The sequence below is a fragment of the Lineus longissimus genome, chromosome 4 (assembly GCF_910592395.1).
Source record: "Lineus longissimus chromosome 4, tnLinLong1.2, whole genome shotgun sequence".
NCBI lineage: Eukaryota > Metazoa > Nemertea > Pilidiophora > Heteronemertea > Lineidae > Lineus > Lineus longissimus.
Genome location: NC_088311.1, coordinates 21,167,691 through 21,189,330, shown reverse-complemented (window position 1 = coordinate 21,189,330; position 21,640 = coordinate 21,167,691). Strand labels below are relative to the sequence as shown.

The window sequence follows — 21,640 nt, the reverse complement described above, 5'->3', positions numbered from 1 at the left end:
TAATTTCGAACATGTATGAAACAACAGCATCGTTTTTTTTCTAAAAAAAATAAAATAAAGCGAACAGCAAAACACTTTTGACAATGTACATGCTAGTTTGGATTAACCTTGAAGTCGGATGAACCAATCTGCCTTTTTAAATTAAGTCCTCATTCAAAGAATTTAAGAAGAGGCCATGAAAACGCCGTGCAAAAATGCCATTTTTCAAATGCCTGTGCTATTTTCAGTTGTTGATAAAATCCTGTCTGTTTCCTACTTTGGAGTGTTCCCCGCGTCTGCAATACCATCTTGTTCATTAATGCTACACCTGGACAAAGTGTAATACAATGAACAACAACAGTGAACAGTGAGTATGCCAAAACTTTACTAAAATTTGCACTGCCGTCAAGCCATCATTCTAAAACTGCTTTGTAAAAAAATTGGTAAAAAATTCACTCCATGCGAAGAACACAGCCATACTTTACAATTCTATGTACAGAGATCACATGTATGCAATGCATAGTTCCTAGGTCTGGAATCTTAACAGCACGCCAACCTCACGTTGCCCAACAATGTGGAAGACCACCAAAGTCCAAGTGAACTGCCAATAGCCTTCATCTGCCTTACAAAGCCGGAGGTGGTTCAAAACGGACTATAGGTATTCAACCACTCCCAATTCCATTCCCACAGTTCACAAGAGTTTCGTGTTTTTAGATCGGACAGTATCTCCTCGGGCTTCGGGTAACATCGGTAAAAGGCAAGAGGCTGGACATCATCCGTTTTGTCAATCGTATAAATCTATCCAACTGGATAGCACAGCTTATAAGCAGCAAACGCCCTCAAAGAAATGCTGCGTGAAGTTAATAAAGATCTACTTTTAGAATAACTAGAGACAATGCGGAGACCCTCATGGCGACTTGCAAGATTGAATCTCTATGCTCACCAAGTGAACCTAAGAACTCATGGCTCAGAATTTTCAAACAAACCCTCAATGATTTTTGGAAGTTGAAATCTAGTGTAAACTTTCATGGTACACTTCTTACAAAGTACCAATAATTTAATGATAATACATGATTCGTGTGGACAGGCAATTTATGAGAACCTTGAAACATCAACTACATCCTACTGGTCATGATTAAAAATCTCCTCAATTTGCAGTGAAAATTCGAAGAAAAAAAACGCTTTAAGAAAAGCCCCGATAAAAAAGAGCCATACCTGAGATCCAGACATTACTATAATTTCAAGTGGACTGTCCTGGCAGATCATCGGCCCCCCTAGTGGCCATACATGCAGTTACAATGATATACCTGATATTGTACTTAGTTATAATAAGCACTGCACATACATTTGTTACGTTATAAGTATGTTTTTTACAAATATTTCTTACAACATCTTCAAGCCTGATGTTAAAATTTCGGCCACAAAATACAAGTGCATATATAGTTCCTTAAAATGCATCCTGGTGATTCAAAGTCAACTTTTTCCAATATATGTCACGCCTAGAATTCCATTCTTTTCTTAGAAGTAGTTTGATCAAACGGCACCAGTAGTGTCCAGCACAGTAAAATGATATCACATCCAACCTCACCAACAGGAGGGAAGACTCCTTGGGACAAGGCTTATCACATCATTCTTCAACTGACGAAAACACATAGAACGCAGTCGTTCAACCAATAAATCACCACCCTCACAGGCCTCTTTTGCTTGACATCCCCGCAGCATTCCTCTAGTGTTTCGTTGGCGACGGCGAGTGGTTGGATTCCATCGTCGCAACGTGATGATGTACGTCCATCAGATGATCAGCATGGGGTGGATGGAGGACTGAGAAGAAACGTTCTGAAAATGCAAAATAATTGCCTACAAACAAGAATTAAGGTTTCCAATGATTTATACTGACCTGGGGTTTGTATCCTCCATATTAACTGGACTTCATCTTCACAGGTCTTGGGCAACTAGCACGGCAGTGTGAGGAATCGGACGGGGCTACATTAAGTCATTTATGTTATACTTTTCAACAGTGCTCAGTTCTGCTTAACATCAGAGGTCAAAGTGGCAATAAGGCCGTGGCTCAAGCAGACATGGGACAGGTTGTGGACCTCTGATGATGACCAACAGCCATTACTCACCATCATTCAGCAGTGACGATTCATCTGAGCTACAAGGCACCAGCCCTGTCATCATGTTATAGTCCATCCCTTCATCTAGGACGAGCGGCGCTGTCCAGCGGGGGATCGGTGTAGACCTTGGTGTTGTTCTCGGCGTGGCCACAGGCGATGCTAGCAGTGTTATGGTAGTCGGGCTGATCACACCGCTAATGGCATTTACAGGACTGATACTCGGATATGTAAACACCTGCAGAGGGGAGATAGTTTGTCAGATCTTTAAGTCGTTTTAACAAATATGATATGTGAGCAACACACAAGTCAGGAACCATCACTCCAACAATGATTTCATCTCAGGGCTGAAGTTCTTCTCCTAAGAGTTTCATTCATTTTTTAATAAAATCACAGCAGATGAAGGCCTTCGATGAAACATCAACCACTACTATTTTAGCTGTTATTAAAACCTTAACAAAATTAATTATTCAAATGACAGATAGAAGGTAGAATAGAAATGGCCAATTAACTAATAGTAATTCAGTTTCCAACAAAAATCCGAACTAAATTGCAAACAATTCATGGTGCAGTTGTTTTGTCAGTCTTCAAGATTTTGGGACCAATTTTTATACGGGTTTTCAAACACATAGATATATTTGTAAATGTACATGAACTTTCCTCTGGTCAAAAGTGCTCAAAACCACTCAAAACATTTAAATGTGCGAAGGCAACTAAGGTCAAATAGGAATAACCTGTTCAGTGTTACATATTAGGGGACTATCCTGAAGAAAAATGTCACACAAACATTCACTGAGCAGCCAAATTGAGATGCCTAAAAATAACAAATTGCTAATTTTACCACTCTTTCTACTTGCGGTGGGGTTAGCATCAACCCCGGGGGTGTCAGGGGTCAGTGTTCGCTTCCTCATCCTTTGCCCAGATGATCTGATCTGATACACTAAGTACACAGACCGAGGAGTTAATATCAACCCTTCATTTCCACAGGATGTTGAAGACGCATAATATACTTTAGCATAAGAGCTGTGTATTAATCAAAAGGGATATGTTTCCATGTACTGATCCAAAGGTTTAAAGTCATCAAAACAACATTAAGCAGTCATTATTAAAAATAAGTAGGCTATTTAATACATTTCCCGAAATGTCATGACATTTTGGTGTTGTCTAGCCAATGTCCCGTATCTTGGGAAGCCCTATAGTTTCTTAAAAGTCAAATCCATGATGGCTGCCACTGGGCTGGCTGGTGGACGCTTGCACTTTTAGACAGCAACTCCCTGATCTTACACCCAGATGTCATGAAATGAGTCCAATTACCTTCTTATTTCGTTAATGACTGCAAAATCATATTTTGAGGACTTTAGACCTTACTGGTCGGTGTTTAGGTTGACCGGTCTTTGGTTAGGCATCTGTACGTCTGCAATAACGTCTCGGGTGTTTGTGCGGAGGGACGGAGGAGCAAACATTAACCCCCGATTTTCTCCAGATTCCTTTAGGAGGGGTTCAATAAAGTCAAACAATCACACACTTTAAATAAAAAAGATCCTTGCCTTAAAATAAGGATGTAAGTGACTATCAACGTTGGGGAAGTCGGGGTTTCTGTCAGGGTCTTGCAGACGGGCGGAAGTGGAATTCAACAGCTATCAAGATTAGAATAGTGAGATTTACTGCATTTAGAACAAGTTCGAAATATTTGCAACAGAAACAAAATGACTTAATTCAAGATTTCGACGTGTTAAACCAAGTTTTCATGTTGACGAAACACAAGAAATGGTACAGACTGAAATTCTCGGAAAGAGATAGTGAAAATTCAATCAAATTTCAGCAGAAAAGTTGTCAAAGCGACTTTCACATTTTGACCTTATGAACAAGTCACGAAGCAAATAAAGGGAACATACTATATGATATCGATATTGGCTCTTTTTACAGAAACTAGGATTTTTTTACAGTGGGTCAGGAAGTAATCTCCAGCCATTTCTTTATAATGTACATAACACTTTAAGAAAGCCATAAAGCAATAAAAATTACTTTCTTCAAACCAAAATCTATAACCGCAGGAGATAAAACGAGGAAAAGCTGATAAACAAACTTCTGGCCAACTCACCCAAGTCCAAATGAATTACAAACAAGTTTTACATGGTGATAGATGCAAATGATCAATATGAGAAAAGAAATGTTTTGAAATACTGAACTTTATTAGCCGTTAAGACAAAGGATTGGATATCTTCGGTGTGCTAACTTGTCAGAACTCACCGAAACAGAAATGAATAAATCTTTTTTTAACAGTAAAACATGTAAAAATAACTAAAGCAAGCCAATGGTAAACTAATTCAAACCAATTTAACACTGTCTTTTAACCGTAACTAACCACTGCCAACATGAACTTTTGAAATGTTTGGCTCTTCAGTTCAGTAGCACACCATTTAGATTTTGTCAAATGAACTCAAAGAGATCTGCTCTAAAACCTTCTTCCCAATAGAAATCATGAACTGAATGATGATGACAGATATTCAGCATGACATTTTAATGACTAAGAAATATGAAAACTGCAGAAAGTGTACAACACTTCAAGACTAATAACAAAGTGCAAAGACAATATTCAACCTACACTAAAAGTGAAAACACACACTTAGTTGTGCCTGAAAGCGAATGGTCACAAAGCACCTAAACCTAAAGCACCACGCAATATAGAAACGACTCAACATCCCAAGCTTAATCGGTCGGTATTCCGATCTATTTTAACAAAACAGAATTTCAGGACGAGTGAACTGCATTGGCCTCTGCTGGCCTCTAACTTTGGGACGAGAGTACTGGGGTTTAACCTGTAAGGAAACTTACATCCTTACCAAGACAGTGACTTTCGCTTCTGCTGAAGCTCACACGGTATTGTATAAAAAGGAACGTAGCACAACAAATGTTGTATTTAAAATGAAAAAACAATAATGCAACGTGAATGAACAAGGAGAGAAATATGCCAATCATGCACAACACACACTATACATGCTACCAAACAAAGAGAATGTATAAAGTATGAACAAAAGACCTGTCTTTTTAAAAATGGAATTAAGAATTCGAAGAGATGCCCACTCCCCTCCCCGTCAGTGATAGCTAAGCACACATTTTGATCAACACATTTTGTCATCATTCAACTTTAACTATGGTTACTGCGAAAGGACGAGCAGATGCTTTTTACAATAAACTTTGTTTCCTAATTTCCACATGGATGGACGTCTAAATACATTGTACACACCTATACTTAAAGGTCATTGAATAGATGGTTTCTGGTAGCTTTTAGCTTTTAGCTATTTTTTCTGTCTCAGATGAGAGTCGAGTTAATTATCATCAATTCCAATATCTGTTCACCTGTTCAAACTTCGTTAGTTTCATACATGAATGAAAAAAATATTCATCTTCGGGACAAATTTCCTGCAAATTTTTGGTGCCGAATTTAATCATCTATGTTTTAAATACCGATTTCACATTCCCCATGACGAACTGGTACACTGAAACTAAACTTGCACTTTTTTAAAATAAAGTTGACCTGGACATATTAAGCGATGACAGAAAAAGCAAAATCATACTCAAAGTTTTAAAATGATGACAAAATGATATCAAATGGTTGCGATTAAATTTCAGTAAGAAAGAAATACACTTTTGGCCATTATAGTACTATTGCACCAAGGTTGCCAATGAATTTGACAGTTAAGTTTATAGCAAAGGATAGCGTGACTTGGCCAAGATACACCGAAACAAACATAACGAATCTAAGCATGCTTGGGCCGTTTTGGCTGCGATTTTCATTCTAACACTACAATTTACACAGGCCTCTACACTGGATAGTCCAACTGTTGGTAACCTGACACTGACAGTGCCTCATCCGTGGGCTCAAATCTGCTAATAGGTTGACCGAATTTGCAAGTGTTAGAGTGAAAATAGCAGCAAAAATAGCCCAAGTGTCAAGACCTAAATAGATCCAGTCTAACTTGGCCAAATCACCAATCCATTTCTACACCAAGATGCATGCAACTCTTGTTGAAATGACACAGAACAGAGTGAACTGAAGAACTGATGAATGAGGTATAGCAGACAACCACGTTTAATATTCAAATTAGAACAAATCTTAATAAAGGAGTGACAATTTTCAATGATGTGAAATTAGTAGCATTCGGTTCGAAATCTGTTCATTCATATTACGCAAATAGGCTATTTAATTTGCCTTTTTCATAGCAGACCCGTCTTGCCAAAGAGTAGTCAAACGCCAAGTTTATATGGGCCCTGTTGACTTTTCAATGTCATGGCTAACATGATGAAGAAAACATAATAAACTGCCATTTTATTTCCCCAACAGAGCTACACCTTCAGGGCTGCCAATTGGGAAAGAAGTGAAATGATGTCTTACATATTTGTTCAAGTGCGCCAACAAGGTCACTGCCTAACTTGGGACACGATATGAATCAAGATACTATAAATTAGTAAGGAAGATTTTTCAGTAGATTTTCAATAAGACAGAGAAGATAGGTTGTGGCAGTCAAAATCGATAGGTATTTAGGCTAGACTTGATTCAAACTCAACAACTAGGCTTACATTCGTTTAAACCTTTTTTACTTCAGTGTCATCAGCCTCAAACGGTTTGCAACTTCGGTCTTCAGCTAACAATTTCATCAAATTTGTTCCCCGTGTCTCATCTTCAAATTTGATCACATGTACACCGAAATGCCATTAATCTTTCCCAGGAATTTTGAATGCAATACTCATTGAGACATCCCTTGATCCGTTAATTACCATTTTTAAGAGAAGGCCTGTCTTAATTAGTCTCACCTGAGGTTGGGGATGGAATAATGCAAACGCATGCTCTGGCCGCCCCAAAAAGGCGAACGGGCTGGACATGACACCAGCTCTGCTTATGGGACTACTCGGTATACTCGATGAACCAGAAGTAGTGGTGCCGCTACTCACCTGGGGCGGCTGAGGGTGAATGTGGGCAAACGCGTGCTCAGGCCTGCCCTGGATCACAGCAAACGGACTAGACATGATCGCCCGGTTTATAGGAGGAGGGGTCGGAGCACCAGAATTGTTGGACACAGCAGATCCACTGTTGCCACCTGCAACATTGAGAGAAGAATATATCATTCAAATACAAACCCCTCTCACCCTAATTTGATTCTTTTTGTACGATGGCTGTTTTCATCGTGCTTCCAAAAAGGTCCAGATATTATGTCGCACTTTTTTGTTGGTTATAATTTTCCATACCAATAGCAATGCTTAAAGAATCACTGAAGAAAAAGTGTCCAACACATTTTTTTAGTCCAACAGTATGACACCCAGATGGGCACTGCTTTGTTGTTGACCCAATTTGGGAGGCAGAATAACCTAAATAAGCTTGTTGATCTAAGAAGAGCTGCTAGTGACGGTAGCCACGCGAAGAAAGATGAAGAAAGACAAACCTGCAGTGCTCCCTGTCGTCGGCGTATGGGTATCCCGATGGTGATCGGGCGGCGAGTCATCTCGCCGAATCACAGACTCCTGCCCGTCAGATGTGCGCAAGATCGCCACCGGTCGAGCCACTGGAGGAGGTGGAGGAGGAGGTAGCATTCCTGGCATGAAGAACTGAGGAAGTTTGGTTGGACTTTTCACAGTTGGTGTTGACGGATTCGAGTTCGACTGAAACAGAAGACAGACTTTAGCATTGTCATCAAAACTGAATTAACAATGTAAAATGATATGCAACAAATGTTCATGAAAGTATACCTGTGTATGTTTTCAAACAGTTATCCAGGATTATTACAGTCAATAAGATCCGACTTTTTGTAATACTTATCACCATGGTTTCTGGGCCGAGTGATTTGCAACTTTGCTCAAAACAGATAAAGTGAGCTCATACCTGGCTTTGTGCATTTTGAGCCTCCTGGCAAACCAGGTTGACGAAGTCCGACAGCGTATCATTGCCTGGCTGCTGTTGATATTTCAGTGGGCTTTTTAATGGGTTGCTTGCCTCTAGGGCTGTTAGGTTAGACGGCGCTTGGTTGCCTGCAAGGAAACAATGCTTATTGTGAACAATAGACAGTAGGAGATTAGTGTAGGGAAATGATGAGAAAGTTCAAACAGCATTGCGCAAAAATGCCTACAAGATGTCTTTGAAGTGGAAACTAGAAATTCCGTTTCTTTACCAAATTCCTTTACCTTGCCCCAATTCACAGACTTGAATGCATAAAATCATGCTTTTTAAAATGATGGTTTTACATGAAAACCAGCCAACGGTCAAGGAAAACTTACTCAGGCTGCTAACAGCCGAGGAAGGTTGCGAGTCTGGCCTTGAATGGTGGCTTGGCCCGGTCTGCAATACTGACGATGGCATACTCAGGTTGTGCGGAGGTGTGGGCACGTGACTCGGCCGCTGCACGCTGCTCATCTGAGGTACTGAGTTGGATGAGGAAACCATACAAAAGCCACCCCCGTTCTCTTGCTTCACAACAGTGGGAACGATATGGGGTGAATGCATAGCTGGGCTGTGAGCCATTGGTCCTGGAATATGCAAATAATAACTATTAGTTACAAGGAGACAGAAGAGAATGACAGAATATTTGGGGAACTGATGAGCGATATTCAGATTATTATATTACAATACCTTATTTGTACTTTGTGAATAATACAAGTTTACTCAAGTGCACCTGATACGTGATGGCTACTCAAGGCTACTCTATGTTCTCCCCAACTCTGACCATCTTTTCTTAAAAGCCAGTGTAATTTTTGGACACAGCATTCATGACATGGATGCCCTACTTTTCTAGTCATCTCAAGTGAAACAGAATAATTGAAGTTTGTTGGCTGATAGCTATAACAGATCTTACAAGTCAAAATGACATGGTATGATGACGAGTTACTATGATGGTGACAGGAATGCTACATATCAGAAGGGAGGGGCAACTACATGAAGGGATAGATAAGGGTAAAATCCTGCACAGGGGACACAACAGCAAGGCTTACTGATAGATAGAAAAAAATATTTCTTCCAACCTTGTGAGGCCCAACACCAGAGATGGGTTGCTTCCTTGAGATGATCGGATGATGTGATGGAGATGCTGGTGGTGGGAGGGGAGAATAATAATAAAAGTCTGCTTACTTAATCTGATCATACCTTGGTTAGCATCTAACTGGTGATCACCTTGCCAACTGGAAGACTGGTTAGGGAGGCTGGCCGGAGATTTCCCATAATACATGGCCTCCTCATCCCCGATGCTCTCGATGTCATCGTCGACTGACGACACTGACGTCAGGTGGCTCCGCTTCATACGTTTATGGCGCATCGACTTGGGACTCAAGGACTCCTGATCGGGATGTGGGCGCACCATACTCCCCATGTTGAGTCCAAGGTCTGCATTACTGTAGTTTGTTGTGTACATGTAACTGATACCAGGAGACCCGTCCACCTTTGGATACGAATTAGTTGGACAGTGAACCTGGCCATTCTGCGGCTGAGCGAGCGTCACTGAAAAGATAAGCAACATGCCAATATAGAGACTATGAATCGTGACGAGTTCTGAAAAACCGTTATTGGCAGACTGACACCCTAAACCCATACCACCAGACAGTGAAGCCTCTCAGAGACACCTCCACGTATTATGACAAAATGCCCAGAACTAGCATACCGGAGAGAGAAGTTCTGGCCATCTGCAACCAGCTTTATGGTGACCTGGGCGAATTCAGACATGAAGGCTTCTTCATTGCAATATACAGTGATACCTCCCCTCAGTGAAAAACTCTGGCTCTGTTTATAGCAGGACATCCTCTCTAATCAGTCCTTTTCATTCAGGATTATCCTCTGCAATTAGCTCTCAATTGGACAGTACTTGTCTGCCCGCCAAGAGACTCTACTGTATGTACATTTTTGATAAAGGCCAGATATCTGGACTTTTCAGAGGACTCATAATTATAATATCAAGACATTGATTGAGAAAATAGGATTACCAACATTATCAGCAGCAAATGCTGGTATTAGTCAAAGAAATTAGCAACAACATGATTACAACAGCCAATTACAACATAACACTAATGTCTTAACAGAATGTTCGTAGTTTGACAAGGCAGGGAATGTTAGCAGCAGGAGTTTCGACCTCTATGTTGTCCGGGGTCCTTGGGACAGAACAACCTTGACTTTTAAAGTGGAGTGAGGATATTCCAAAGACCATGTGTAGAAGACTAGTGTTTCAAGATTAAGCAGGCCCTGCCATTTCTAAATTATCTCCAATTTCCCAACCTTTTTTCATTATGATATTAGCTAGCAATTCAATAGCAGGGCGCTGGATCTTGCCTGTTTCGACAGTGCCCTTTTCCACACTGCCCTTTCAGATTTCTAGCTAACATCAGAAACAGGCATCTACCAGTGCAACAAGGTACAATCCTGTACGCATTTAGCTGGTGTTGGGGTATGTGAGTCCGGCTGAAAATAATGCTTTAGTAGAGCTCTGCTACATGTAGTAGCACACACATTTCTTTAGGCTAGTGTACAGGCTGACAACATGCCGCATACATTTAGCCCGAACTAAACAAGATCCTGTGGGTAGCCTCAAGATGTCCATGGGTATTGATCTGAAGTCAAACACTCCACTCCCGGCCACTGCCTCCCGTTACCCAACTCACCAATGAATAAGACTATGCATTAATGACGCATAACATCTAACAGTCTGGTCTAGACCATCCCAATAATCTTTAGTGGTTTCTAGTGACGTAAGTGACTTCCCTTAGATAAGACTGCTAATGAGCATTCATAAACACGGTTAAAAATGAATGCCATACTGAGGTAATCCCAACCAGTACTGGGAGGATGGAGACCACACTGAACCCCGAGGTTTACGCTGAAACTTCTGCCTCCGATACCCAACAATAGCCAACGCACATTCGCTTGCATAACCAGTCTTTCAGCTTCTTTGATTTGGGAGTAAATAATCTTTAACCAAGGGTGGAAAATTGCCTGCATTCCTCGAGCAAACATCCTGCTATCAAAGATTTCCACCTGAACTTCTAATACAACATCTGGTCTGTTCTCCCATCATAAAGCTAGAGCTGATGAAACAGAATCCAACCTTCTACACGGAGTGGGCAGCTACCTTGGTTGGTATTCCACCTTCGACTGTGAATCAACAGGTGGCTCAAGTTGGAATTCGACTGCCACGTTTTGTTAAAACCTAGACTTTTTATTTAGACGCTTTATCGAGAATGCCAATGAATGTATTATCTACATGTAGGTCACCAGAATGACATTTTCAAATGCTCTCTCAGACTCCCTCATTGATTTTTCCCCCCCCCCCCCCCCACCGAATAGGCCCCACTGCACCTTAATAGCAGGTATAGATTTAGCTTAAAAGGGTATGAGAATTTCTGACATATCTTTGATCAATTTTATTACCATGTATAATATCAAGACCTCACAACCACTGCAAACCAATGAACGAGTTTCTTGAATGAATTCTCTGCACAGTTTTATGAATCAATCCTGTTAACTTTCTGCAAAGCCCTTGTCTACGCTGACCTACATGCGAACTAAATCCTGGGCACCCCTTGATGAGTTGACATTGAATTTCTTCAGACATATGAAATATTACATATTGGTTTAAAGTATTTTTGTGTCAACCTAACTGCAAAGAGGCCTTCTGTAGTCATTACCAGAGCCCAGAGCGATTTTAGAATTGTGTTACTGATATATCATCATGAAATCAGGTGCTGACATACCAAATCCTTTGTTACCCACATGAGCCCAATCATTATCTGGATTGTGATTGAAATCTATGCAGAGATAGAACCAAGCGTTCTGGCTTCACCCCACAGAGGAGAGTTAAATAAGCTCATAATCCAGAGAATGCGAAGGGACAAGAACAATATTCCATGACCCTGCTCGTAGCGCCTGAATCTCCTGCACAAGTTAGCGCAGAGAAATAGCATTAACATAGAAACTGCAGCGATTGCCCCTTGATCTGGACAACCACGTCCTCACAAAGTTCTTTCCAATAAGAATTCAAACTCATATTTGCCAACTACCCTTCCCAAAAATCTTCGCTGCCAGTGGCACCATGGCCTGGGGAGGGATGCCTTCATTCAGCTGTGGGTAAGCATACCCAAATAACGACACCAACTCGTGAATGTCATAGAAACAGAGAATTGTTGCAAATCTGGTATGAAGTTGACCTCAACCGAAGTTCAACCACACTTTTTCCCATCATTATTCACATTGGGTCTTATAAGACCATTGATTAGGGGCCAAACGGTGAATATGACAATCATAATCGTCAATCTCATGCGCGGGTCATACCTAATTTCAGGTGAAGGTTGGGGTGCAGTCAGACAGTCATGCGGGGGTTACAGCAAGGACAGAAGGGTCAGATGAGGATGAGACACCTACCTTGTGTAACCCTTAGCAGCTCCTTGGCTGAAAATACCCCGGTGGCTGACACGCTGTCATTGCCCGACACCCCCGAATGAATATTCCCTGGAACTGCAGAAGAAACGGAGATCGTTCATAATATTAACATCGACGTCAACGTGACTGAATTTGAAGGGCGGATGAGTGAATTTGATGGTTGTGCTGAATGCTATGATGATTTCATGATTGACGTGATTGTATGTACATGTGTAGCAAACCCGATCCCATTGAAAAGATGAAGAGTCCTTGTGAAGTTCAAGTAATGCAAAGTCTAACACTATTGACCAGCAGGTCGGAGGGTGGTGTACATGTAGTATAATATTCATTGATGTGGCAGTAAGAACACTACATACAATGTTTATGTACAGCTTCAACCAAAACTCAGATCGCCCAACCCACTGGCACTGTCAATAGTACCAATAACCCCCGGTCCCATCCCTCAAACAAATGTTCACCGGGGCAGGCAAGAAGAAGTAAAACTGCACAGGGCAAGAAAATATTGAATCACCCACCCTCACAACATGTCACAAGATTCATTTACCCATTGAAGGAATTGATCAGGTCAAAGATCCTGAAACATGTGAATGGATGCAATGATTCGAAGATGGAGGATTTGTCTAAATCGAGAATCACGATGGATCATTATGTGATGAGATGACAAGGAATGAAACTGAAATTATGTGACAACATAATGAATGTGGGATCATTTTCTACAAAGCCTTTGATTTGAGCCTAATCATCAATTCATTCTTCCCCATCCTGTGCACAGGAAATTGAAAATGAAATCATAAACTTAGCTACCTGACTACAAACATGACAAAGGCGATGCCACAATATTACACAGCAAGATGGTACCCTGTATTGAATTTTTATCAAGGTCCAATGTTGCTTCCGACTTTTTATCAGTAATCAATTTTAGCATCATTTTAGCCCGACACATTTCCACTGAAGATCCAACCCGAAAGTTTTATGAGCAGTCTGAAGTGTTTGAAATCGGACTCTTCAAGAGATGGGCCGTCATTATTAGGGTTACATTGTTTGTTAAGAACAAACACACATATTGTGTAGTCGACTAGAAATTGATGTGGTGAACATAAGATTTTAGAGGCCTTAGCCTTACGTGATAATTGCATTTTCTTGTGCTTTGGTAGATAGAAATAAAAGTGGATGATGTGCAATTCTTATGGGAATGAAAATGTGCACACCAAGTGATTGCATCCTTGTTCTATCAGAAGAGCGCTCATCGATGATGGACAACAGCACCCCTCCCCGTCTGTAATCGCATGTTGATTATCGGATAATTAGTACAATTCATCATCGTTCTCATTTAGCCAGCAACCAAGCAAGACGGTCAACTGGCCACAATGAATGCTGAATAGGCTATAAACGTTGGCCGGTCAATAAGTCAGCTAACTGCCGCAATGTTATCTGAGCTCCCACTCAACCAGTTTTAAAACACATACATGTATCCCTCAAAAGACTCACCCAGAATGAACATAATGTTCTGCCATGTGAAATCTGAGAGCAGGCCGACCATAGCTACTGTCTTTATGGACAAGGCCACCAGTGTTCTGAAATTTGTGGTCTATCCGACTCTCAGACTGAGTATTTACCGTACAACAGACAGACTCTATGAACAATGACATGTGATGCCAACATACACCGACGAGTAAGGTTGACATTGGCGTCAGAATCCTTTGGTCTTTTCTGCTGACTCTTTTGCCCCCCCCCCCCCCCAAAACAGTATAAGAAACCTTGAACTAAATAATAAACCTAAAGTATGACCATGAGTAAATGAATGGGGAAGATTTTCAAATGAGCTGAAAGATTAGGAAAAGGACTACATAGTACATACATGAACAGTGGTCATGGATTTTGAGTGGGTAACATGATTCAATGTTATTTCACCAGTAGCATGGGGTGAATGTTATGGGAACTTTTCCACTACCACAATCCAAGGGGTCACAAGTTTATTGACTAGAGAGTTCAATGCCCAATCACAATATTACATTGCAATAGTAATACTAATAGTCTAGAAATGAACAGCTGAATGTGGTACGATGAAACCCGGGACGGTGCATCAAACATTTTCATGCAGAACAACTGTAGTGTAGGACTTACTGGAGTACCGGACTGCAAAAGTTGCATCACAAGTTACATGACAATAACTGATAGGGACAATGACGATGATGACACACATGACATTCAGACTTTATGACACAGATCGAATATGATTCCACAGTGTTTACGAGTGAGGACATGACTGGTGTACTGTATCAGGCTGTACAACATGACAACTGATACCACTTCGACTACTTTGAGTTGGAGGAAACGGACAACACTGACATCCAGACTCAATGCATTGAAGTATCTAACTGTCAGTAGGACTCTCTCATAAGACCCTAAGAACTTACCTTTTATATCCTCCCCAATATTCTGTACAGTTTCTGCATAATCTCTTGGCACTGGAATACAATATAAAAAATTTTGTCATGATTTTGAACAAGCTACACATTAATGCATTTATTGTCATTTGATACAATTTGGATAGGCAATGGTTTGGTAGTGACACCAATGGTCAAGGGGTCATTTTCTGGCTTGGACTCAGTTTCGATTACGTTGTATTGAACTTTGGCATTCAGGTACATGTAGACACATAAAACTAGAATATACTGGCCTAGATCATAGAAACCCTATTGCTTGCACAATATATACAATGTACGTCTATCATTCCTTTATGCAAGATATCAGTGCAGACAGGTAGGAATATCTGGGCCAGCATACATGTTACACAAAGAACCTGAAGAAAAAAAGGATAAAACAGGTGGTTCATGCATTACATACTTTCAATTCAATGCGGTATCAAAATAGGCCAACCAAATACCGATAAAATGGGTTTCTGTTCAATTCATGTCTATCCCAAAAAGAATTAAATTGACAGCTACCCACGCAAGGATGATTTATCTTCCTACCTAATGAAATGACCCAGACAGGTATCGAATTCTTTCCAGCAAATAATTGTTGGTGTGAGAGTTTCAAATCGAGTTGAAGGAAGGCTTTCTCCAGGATATTTGAAATAAATTCTAGTTGATCACAGACTTAGTCTCTCTGCAGTTGCCCCAGACTGTATGAAACAGTCCGTAAAGGATTCTCAATGGGCAAATAGTAGGCTAGTCAAGCTATTTCACTGTATTTTGACAAATGCCATTTGCCATAGCCTGCATCTCCTGTGTGTACCGCAGCTTGACATATACCTAACACTGTGATCAACCAGTTGACACCCTCTGCAGCATCTGAAGTGGTTTAGCGCAGAAAAGAGCATGTCTTCGAAAGCTAAATGTGGTCCTACTCGTAATCTAAACGATCAACAGGTCACAGCGGTGATGTACAAGATAATGCAAAACGTTATGCATTTAAAAATCAACCTGCAGGGGACAAAAATGATGCAGGGCGATGGACTGGTCATTAAGGCCAAATAGCATGACCAGCTAAAAATCAGTTGATCGAAGATACTGTCCACAATACAACAACCTACGTCGTCTGAAGTGCCATCCTTTGCCCAACAGCTGAAGTTCCCTAAACTCTTTTGTAATAACATACGTCGATGCTCTTCCCTGCTTACTCACCATAACTATGTATGAAATTAGCTAAATACAAATCCAGCTCTCTCACTGACACACTGATGTGGGCCGGGTTGACACAAAGCTGAGGGTTGATACACGACGGTGCTTTTTCAAGTCTCTCTCCGTCCGTACTCTCTAACGGTATCGCCCGAAAGAGAATCACCATCACTAAGTCCAGTCGCCATACTTTGTCCGCTTGTCGTAAACAGTCAATTCTGCGCATTTTCCCTTTTTGATCTGGGTTACTTAGCACACACACAGGCGGGCGCTTGCCTGTCACACTCAGGACGAAATCTTCTCGATGTTCCTGGCAAATATCCTTGCGAAGCTTCGCTAATAACCGTGACGCCCATTTCTGCTTTATTTCCAACTTCTCATTCTGCAATAGAGAAAGTCAACAAATTTCACCCACAGAAAATCAGAATTCACCAAGGAAAGTAATAGAATTACCTTTTTGCATGTTGAGTATGGTGTGACATATTCTTTTATGATCAATGAAATGTGTAAATTTTCAACTAAGATTCATTGACCTTGGTTTATATCCCGCCTTCAGATTAGGGTTCACCACAAGGCACAACCGGTTCATCATTTGCCGGATTACGTTTTCTACAAGCTATTCTATAGTTTGATCAAGCAAAAAGCCTGAAAACGGGACTTGGGAGACTACATGTATGCTTTCTTTAAAGTGAAAGTAAGATTACTCTGATTAGAAGCACTCGACTTGGTTGGAGCTTCGGTTTTTTACCAACCTGAAGTTCTTCCTTGACCCTGCGCTCTTCCTCCATGGACATACGCTTTTCATGTTTCTTGAAGTATTTCCTCTTGGCAGCTTGAAGATTGAACCACGTGTAGGAGAACGCCTTCACGTGAGGTAGCAGCGCCTCAATGAAGGGATGGAACTCGTCCTGTAAGGATAGAGCAAAAGGTGGTCAAGATGGTGAGACTTTGACTAATGCACTGGCACATTCAGCTGTCTTCTTTGTGGCAGAATGGACTCAAGGCCAAGGGAAAAACCATCAAGATTACTGTGGTTGCAATAGGATTCAACTCGCCCTGTTACAAAAGCAGACGCGGTCTCATACATTCATAGGATACATGTACTGCCACTACAACTCCTATGAACCATGACCTATAGTCGTAGGGGCACTATGGCAGCGGTTCCGGATAAGCTTAGGTATTTTGAAGACAGTCCACTCTTCGATGGTATCCAGTCCATCTACGTTTTCCTTGGTCTTTCACCCTTCAGGGCCAGTTCCTTGGATGACAGTCTTTGACTTTGCCATGGGTCTTGGTAAGTCTATGTGCACATAACCCATAAGATACACATCATTCGTCATGCGTGTCAAAATAATTCCATCTCTCCATCCAGAGTGCACAGTCTGACAGTTGTATACATATTTCTGCATTTAGCACTGCCTGGAGAGTACAGCAAGATCATCGCAGACATGCAAATTAGATGATATAGGATTCTGGCTACTATTGACCCATCACGACTTGTCTACTAACAAGTGGTTAGCTGAAGAGTGCCACGAGTGTTTGAAGTGGAAGGCCAATACCCGATGCAGAACTCCAGTAGTTGTAACTGTCCATATCTGTATAAAAGGAATCTTCCAGTTCTATTCTAGACCAAAAGCTGGTGTATCATCATTGTTGGGAAAAAAATGGAAAACAGATAGCCCCTACAATTACATCATGTAGACAATAGACAATCATGTCCCCAGAAATGCTGAGAAGTCATGAGTCAGTGCAATCTTGCAGTACCTTGGATGGTGATTGCAGAAGCTGCAGCCCCAGAAACAAATTTTAACCTGTTCATTTGTTCATGCACCAGATAAGGATATTGACTGTGGAGAACACAGCAGAGAAGAAAATAAGGTCACAACCCACTTTCTACACCACAGTAGGCAATTCTATAATCTGGCCCAATTTACAATCAGATGTTTGACCCAGTACCCCAGTGATATGCTGACAATAATTAGTGAAGAGTGCTCTGGCACAAGCACACTCCCAAACAGATGCACACGTGTATGCACTGGCTGATCTGATGCAAAAGTAAACTACATTTACTTCTCCTGATGTGAATGTTTATTACCGTTTTGCTATCATTCTTTCCCTCACCCAATGTAGTTCAACATGCAGCAATGACATACCCGAGAGTGAATTAATGTAATAAAAGTTTATAATCTCATCATCAACAACATTGGAATTTTCAGTTGAACTGGGTACTACTACATGAATAATCAGTGCTAAACCCAACTCAACAGGATCAAGTTGAATGTAAATCACAATACACCCTTGCCATGGCCATTTTATCACATAGTAGTATGTAGACCTTTGGCCTGGTCAGACATTCCTAGAGGGAGAAGTAGGTTATTTATCAAACACTGACTAAACTTCTGAATTATGGAGTGGATATCTTTATAATTTGGTTGATAGTATGAGTGATACTTATAGTTCAGTAAATTGTGTAGCTGTAAGGATAGCTATAACTATAAGGGTTAGAAATGTGCCTTAATTTTAGGGGAGACCCAAGTTTTACTCAGCGAAGGAAGTTGTATTGTAGGGCCTCCCCCCAACAATACTGTACTGGTACTTCCTTCCTGTGCCTGTGGTGTCACTGCCAGTGTCTCTATTCTAACTTGGAATGCCACCGATGCTGCAAGTGTGATACTGATAGGGTCATAAACAGTTATATCACAATATACATATTGACTGGTGAAAGGATACATTTCCCCTTTGTCTATTGTAAGTCTTTGACCGTGAAGATCTACATGTAAGACAAAACCCAAAGCCAAGGCTACGTTGGGGGGGGGGGGGACGACCACGTCCTCATCTTACACTTTTCAGTACAGTACTGTAGTACAGTACTTTTCAGTACACTGTACAGTACAGTACTTTTCAGTACTGTCCATGCTCCCATGCTGTCACTGTCAGGCACCACCACCACAACCTGGCGCGGCCGGCCATCGCCATGTTTTAATCAAAAATAATCTAGGGCATTAGCTAAGGGCGGGCTATAGGCCCTAGGCTGCGAACTATTACTATTATTATAGGTCCACTCTTCTCATCAGCAGGTAGCCCCAGGGTGGTTGGTGTCTGGCTGGATGCTGGAGCAGCACCACAGACCCTCAACATTGACACTTAATCATCTGCTGCACACTGAATGGTGTGGCCTACTGACTAGTAGTAGTAGTGTGAAATGACCTTCATCATAGTTGAGCCGCCGCCATTTTGGAAACGTCGGAATCTTGGCAATGCATTCGCAATGCACGCCGCCGACAACTTGCTCGCCAAGAAATCCGTTTACTTGGATCACTGACAGCGAGATAAGGGAAACAAAACAACTAAAAATGAGCTAAAGATAATGAAAGTTTACAACAATCATTCAATACACACCATTGTGGTTACATTGTGCAGCCTGATGCGGATGAAATCGACATGCAAACAAACGGACAATCCGCCAAAATCCTAAAAATCGATGATCGACGATCAAAGACTCACCATCGTCATGTTATTCTATTCCCGAAATACACAACCATTTGGCCATCAATTGCATTGAAACTTGACAATCTAAACAATGAACAATTGTTTAATCTCCTGGTGAAAGGTTTTGGGCGTATTAACACTTTACAGCATCAATTTTGTCTCTTCTTGACCACGGAAATAGAACTCTTTCAAGCAATGGCGTATTATCCCTGCTGAAGGTGTTGTTGATATGCGTGCCCGTAAATTGCGTTTGCCAGTCAATCAAGTGTTTCGACCAATCATCGGCTTGCTTGTTTCCAAATATGGTGTTTGATTGACAGTTTTGGACCTTTCAGGGCGGACACCTTGACGTCATACACAACAATAGAACAGCTGATTCAGCGGCTGCATAAACATTTTAATGTCGTCTTAATCAAAATGTCCAGTATTTAGATATGTTTAGGCTCTGGACCATTGATTATGCCTTTTAAATTGGAGGAGAAAGTGCACTTATTGACAAATCTACCGCACAAACTCAAGAAAGTGAAAATAAGTGACGAAATTCACGTGACGTTATGGATTATTGCCAGGTTACGACCTTACTGACCACGCCCCCGTGCGCTTGCGTTTCATTCATCCCTGAATTGAAAGTTTCTCTGAATTATATCTCAAGGACCTACGGGGTGACATCCAAAATTTCTTAAGATATAATGATATTTTATATGCTTGTTTATCAGGGGGTGTAGTCAGTCCGGAGCTAAGTATTGCAACAGTTTAGTCATCAGTTATGAAAGAAACTGGAGGATATGGGATGAGTCATTCTTGTCACAAAATTGTACCAATGTACCCCAGTGATTTCAGACTGCTAATTATTTATTTAGGATGAGACGGAGAATTTCGATCGACCATGTCCTTATATTGAGTGTTAAATGGTTCAATATATCAGATCCTACTTGCTGACTTTGAGCTGGTAATCTGTAAGTCAGTCTCCGGTCATGTAATGATGAAGCAAAATACAAGTTGTAGTGTCTCCTCCAGGGTTGTGACTGTCTTCGGAGGATGTGTGACTAACAGACAGAAGTTGGTCAATTTGACACATACAAATTTATCCGATTTTCATGATCAAGGTCTGGTTGTGGTTGCATCTGCAATCTCATCAGGTCTGATTGTGCCAGCATCTCCTGTCTATCAGGTCCGGTTGTGACAGCATGTTATGGTATGGTTGTTGCAGTATATGCTGTCTCTTCAGGTCCGGTGTTCTGCGTGCCGATCCACCGTCGTTGTGCGTATATCCATCCTTCACAAAAAAGGAGGAGACCTTAGGACTGATATTCACCATGTGAAAATGAGACACATTTTTCCTAAGGGTGGAGACAAGGTCCACCCTGTAGAACACGGTGCACTGCGTTGGGAGAGTACACATCTAGATCAGACAGAGTACGCCTAGTGAAGGGGTATGGCACATCCAGCAAAGACTTGGTAAACTCTGGCAACATGGCGAGCTATGAAGGGGAGGGCACATCCAGAAGAGATAGTGGACTAACTGTCTCATTGGCCGAAAGATCCCACCCAATCATGTATCACACTGTGATAAATACGGTTCTTTTCACATCCGCTATAGATGGCTCAGTGACAGGCCTACCTACAGAAAGGACAATAACAATAGCCCATCTCCAAGATCCAAGGGATAGTCCTTCAGATATCATATTGAGTATGAATATACAATGAGACTTGTCTCATGTGAATGGTCTTCCTCCAGTATGAATATGTTTCTCTGCAATGAGACTTGTCTTTCGATACTGCCTCATGTGAATGGTCTTCCTCCAGTATATTTTGATACTGTATGCTGAGAACAGCGTTATTTGAAGCATTATTTTACAGAAATATCTATTGATATAATGGCAAGTTCTACTACACAGTATAAAATACAAACAAAACTATACAAGCAAAAGGGGTTCAAATGACACAAGTAGAATAGCCATCCCTGCTGTTTTGCATACAGTAGTCAAAATTTATCATTTCGTGCAATGTGTTTTTTCAAGACTGAT

At 41.2% G+C, this 21,640-nt stretch overlaps 1 protein-coding gene across 7 annotated transcripts; it reads right to left on the bottom strand.

Annotated features, from left to right (window-relative positions):
• Positions 1–1,502: 1,502 nt before the first annotated feature.
• On the bottom strand, positions 1,503–19,826 carry LOC135486651 (nuclear factor 1 X-type-like). 7 transcript variants are annotated; one of them, XM_064769623.1, is made up of 13 exons: positions 19,629–19,826; positions 16,877–17,032; positions 16,131–16,506; positions 14,919–14,969; positions 12,484–12,576; positions 9,211–9,576; positions 8,364–8,612; positions 7,972–8,117; positions 7,535–7,751; positions 6,909–7,192; positions 3,641–3,730; positions 2,106–2,331; positions 1,503–1,836 (listed from the first exon to the last, which is right to left on the bottom strand). In XM_064769623.1, exons 1-13 carry the CDS (start codon positions 19,635–19,637, stop codon positions 1,706–1,708), a joined length of 2,394 nt encoding a protein of 797 aa, XP_064625693.1. In that variant the 5' UTR covers positions 19,638–19,826; the 3' UTR covers positions 1,503–1,705. The 7 variants fall into 7 exon arrangements, with proteins under 7 accessions (XP_064625693.1, XP_064625695.1, XP_064625698.1 ...); XM_064769625.1 differs by having other exon boundaries at positions 1,503–1,815; XM_064769628.1 differs by having other exon boundaries at positions 7,047–7,192.
• Between the last annotated feature and the right edge of the window lie 1,814 nt (positions 19,827–21,640).

Excerpts from the sequence above, each read along its gene's own strand:
- LOC135486651 (XM_064769623.1), bottom strand. Across the intron at positions 8,118-8,363 it reads CTCGGCTGTTAGCAGCCTGA|GCAACCAAGCGCCGTCTAAC; the intron begins GTAAGTTTTCCT and ends GTTTCCTTGCAG. Across the intron at positions 7,193-7,534 it reads GACGACAGGGAGCACTGCAG|GTGGCAACAGTGGATCTGCT; the intron begins GTTTGTCTTTCT and ends TCAATGTTGCAG.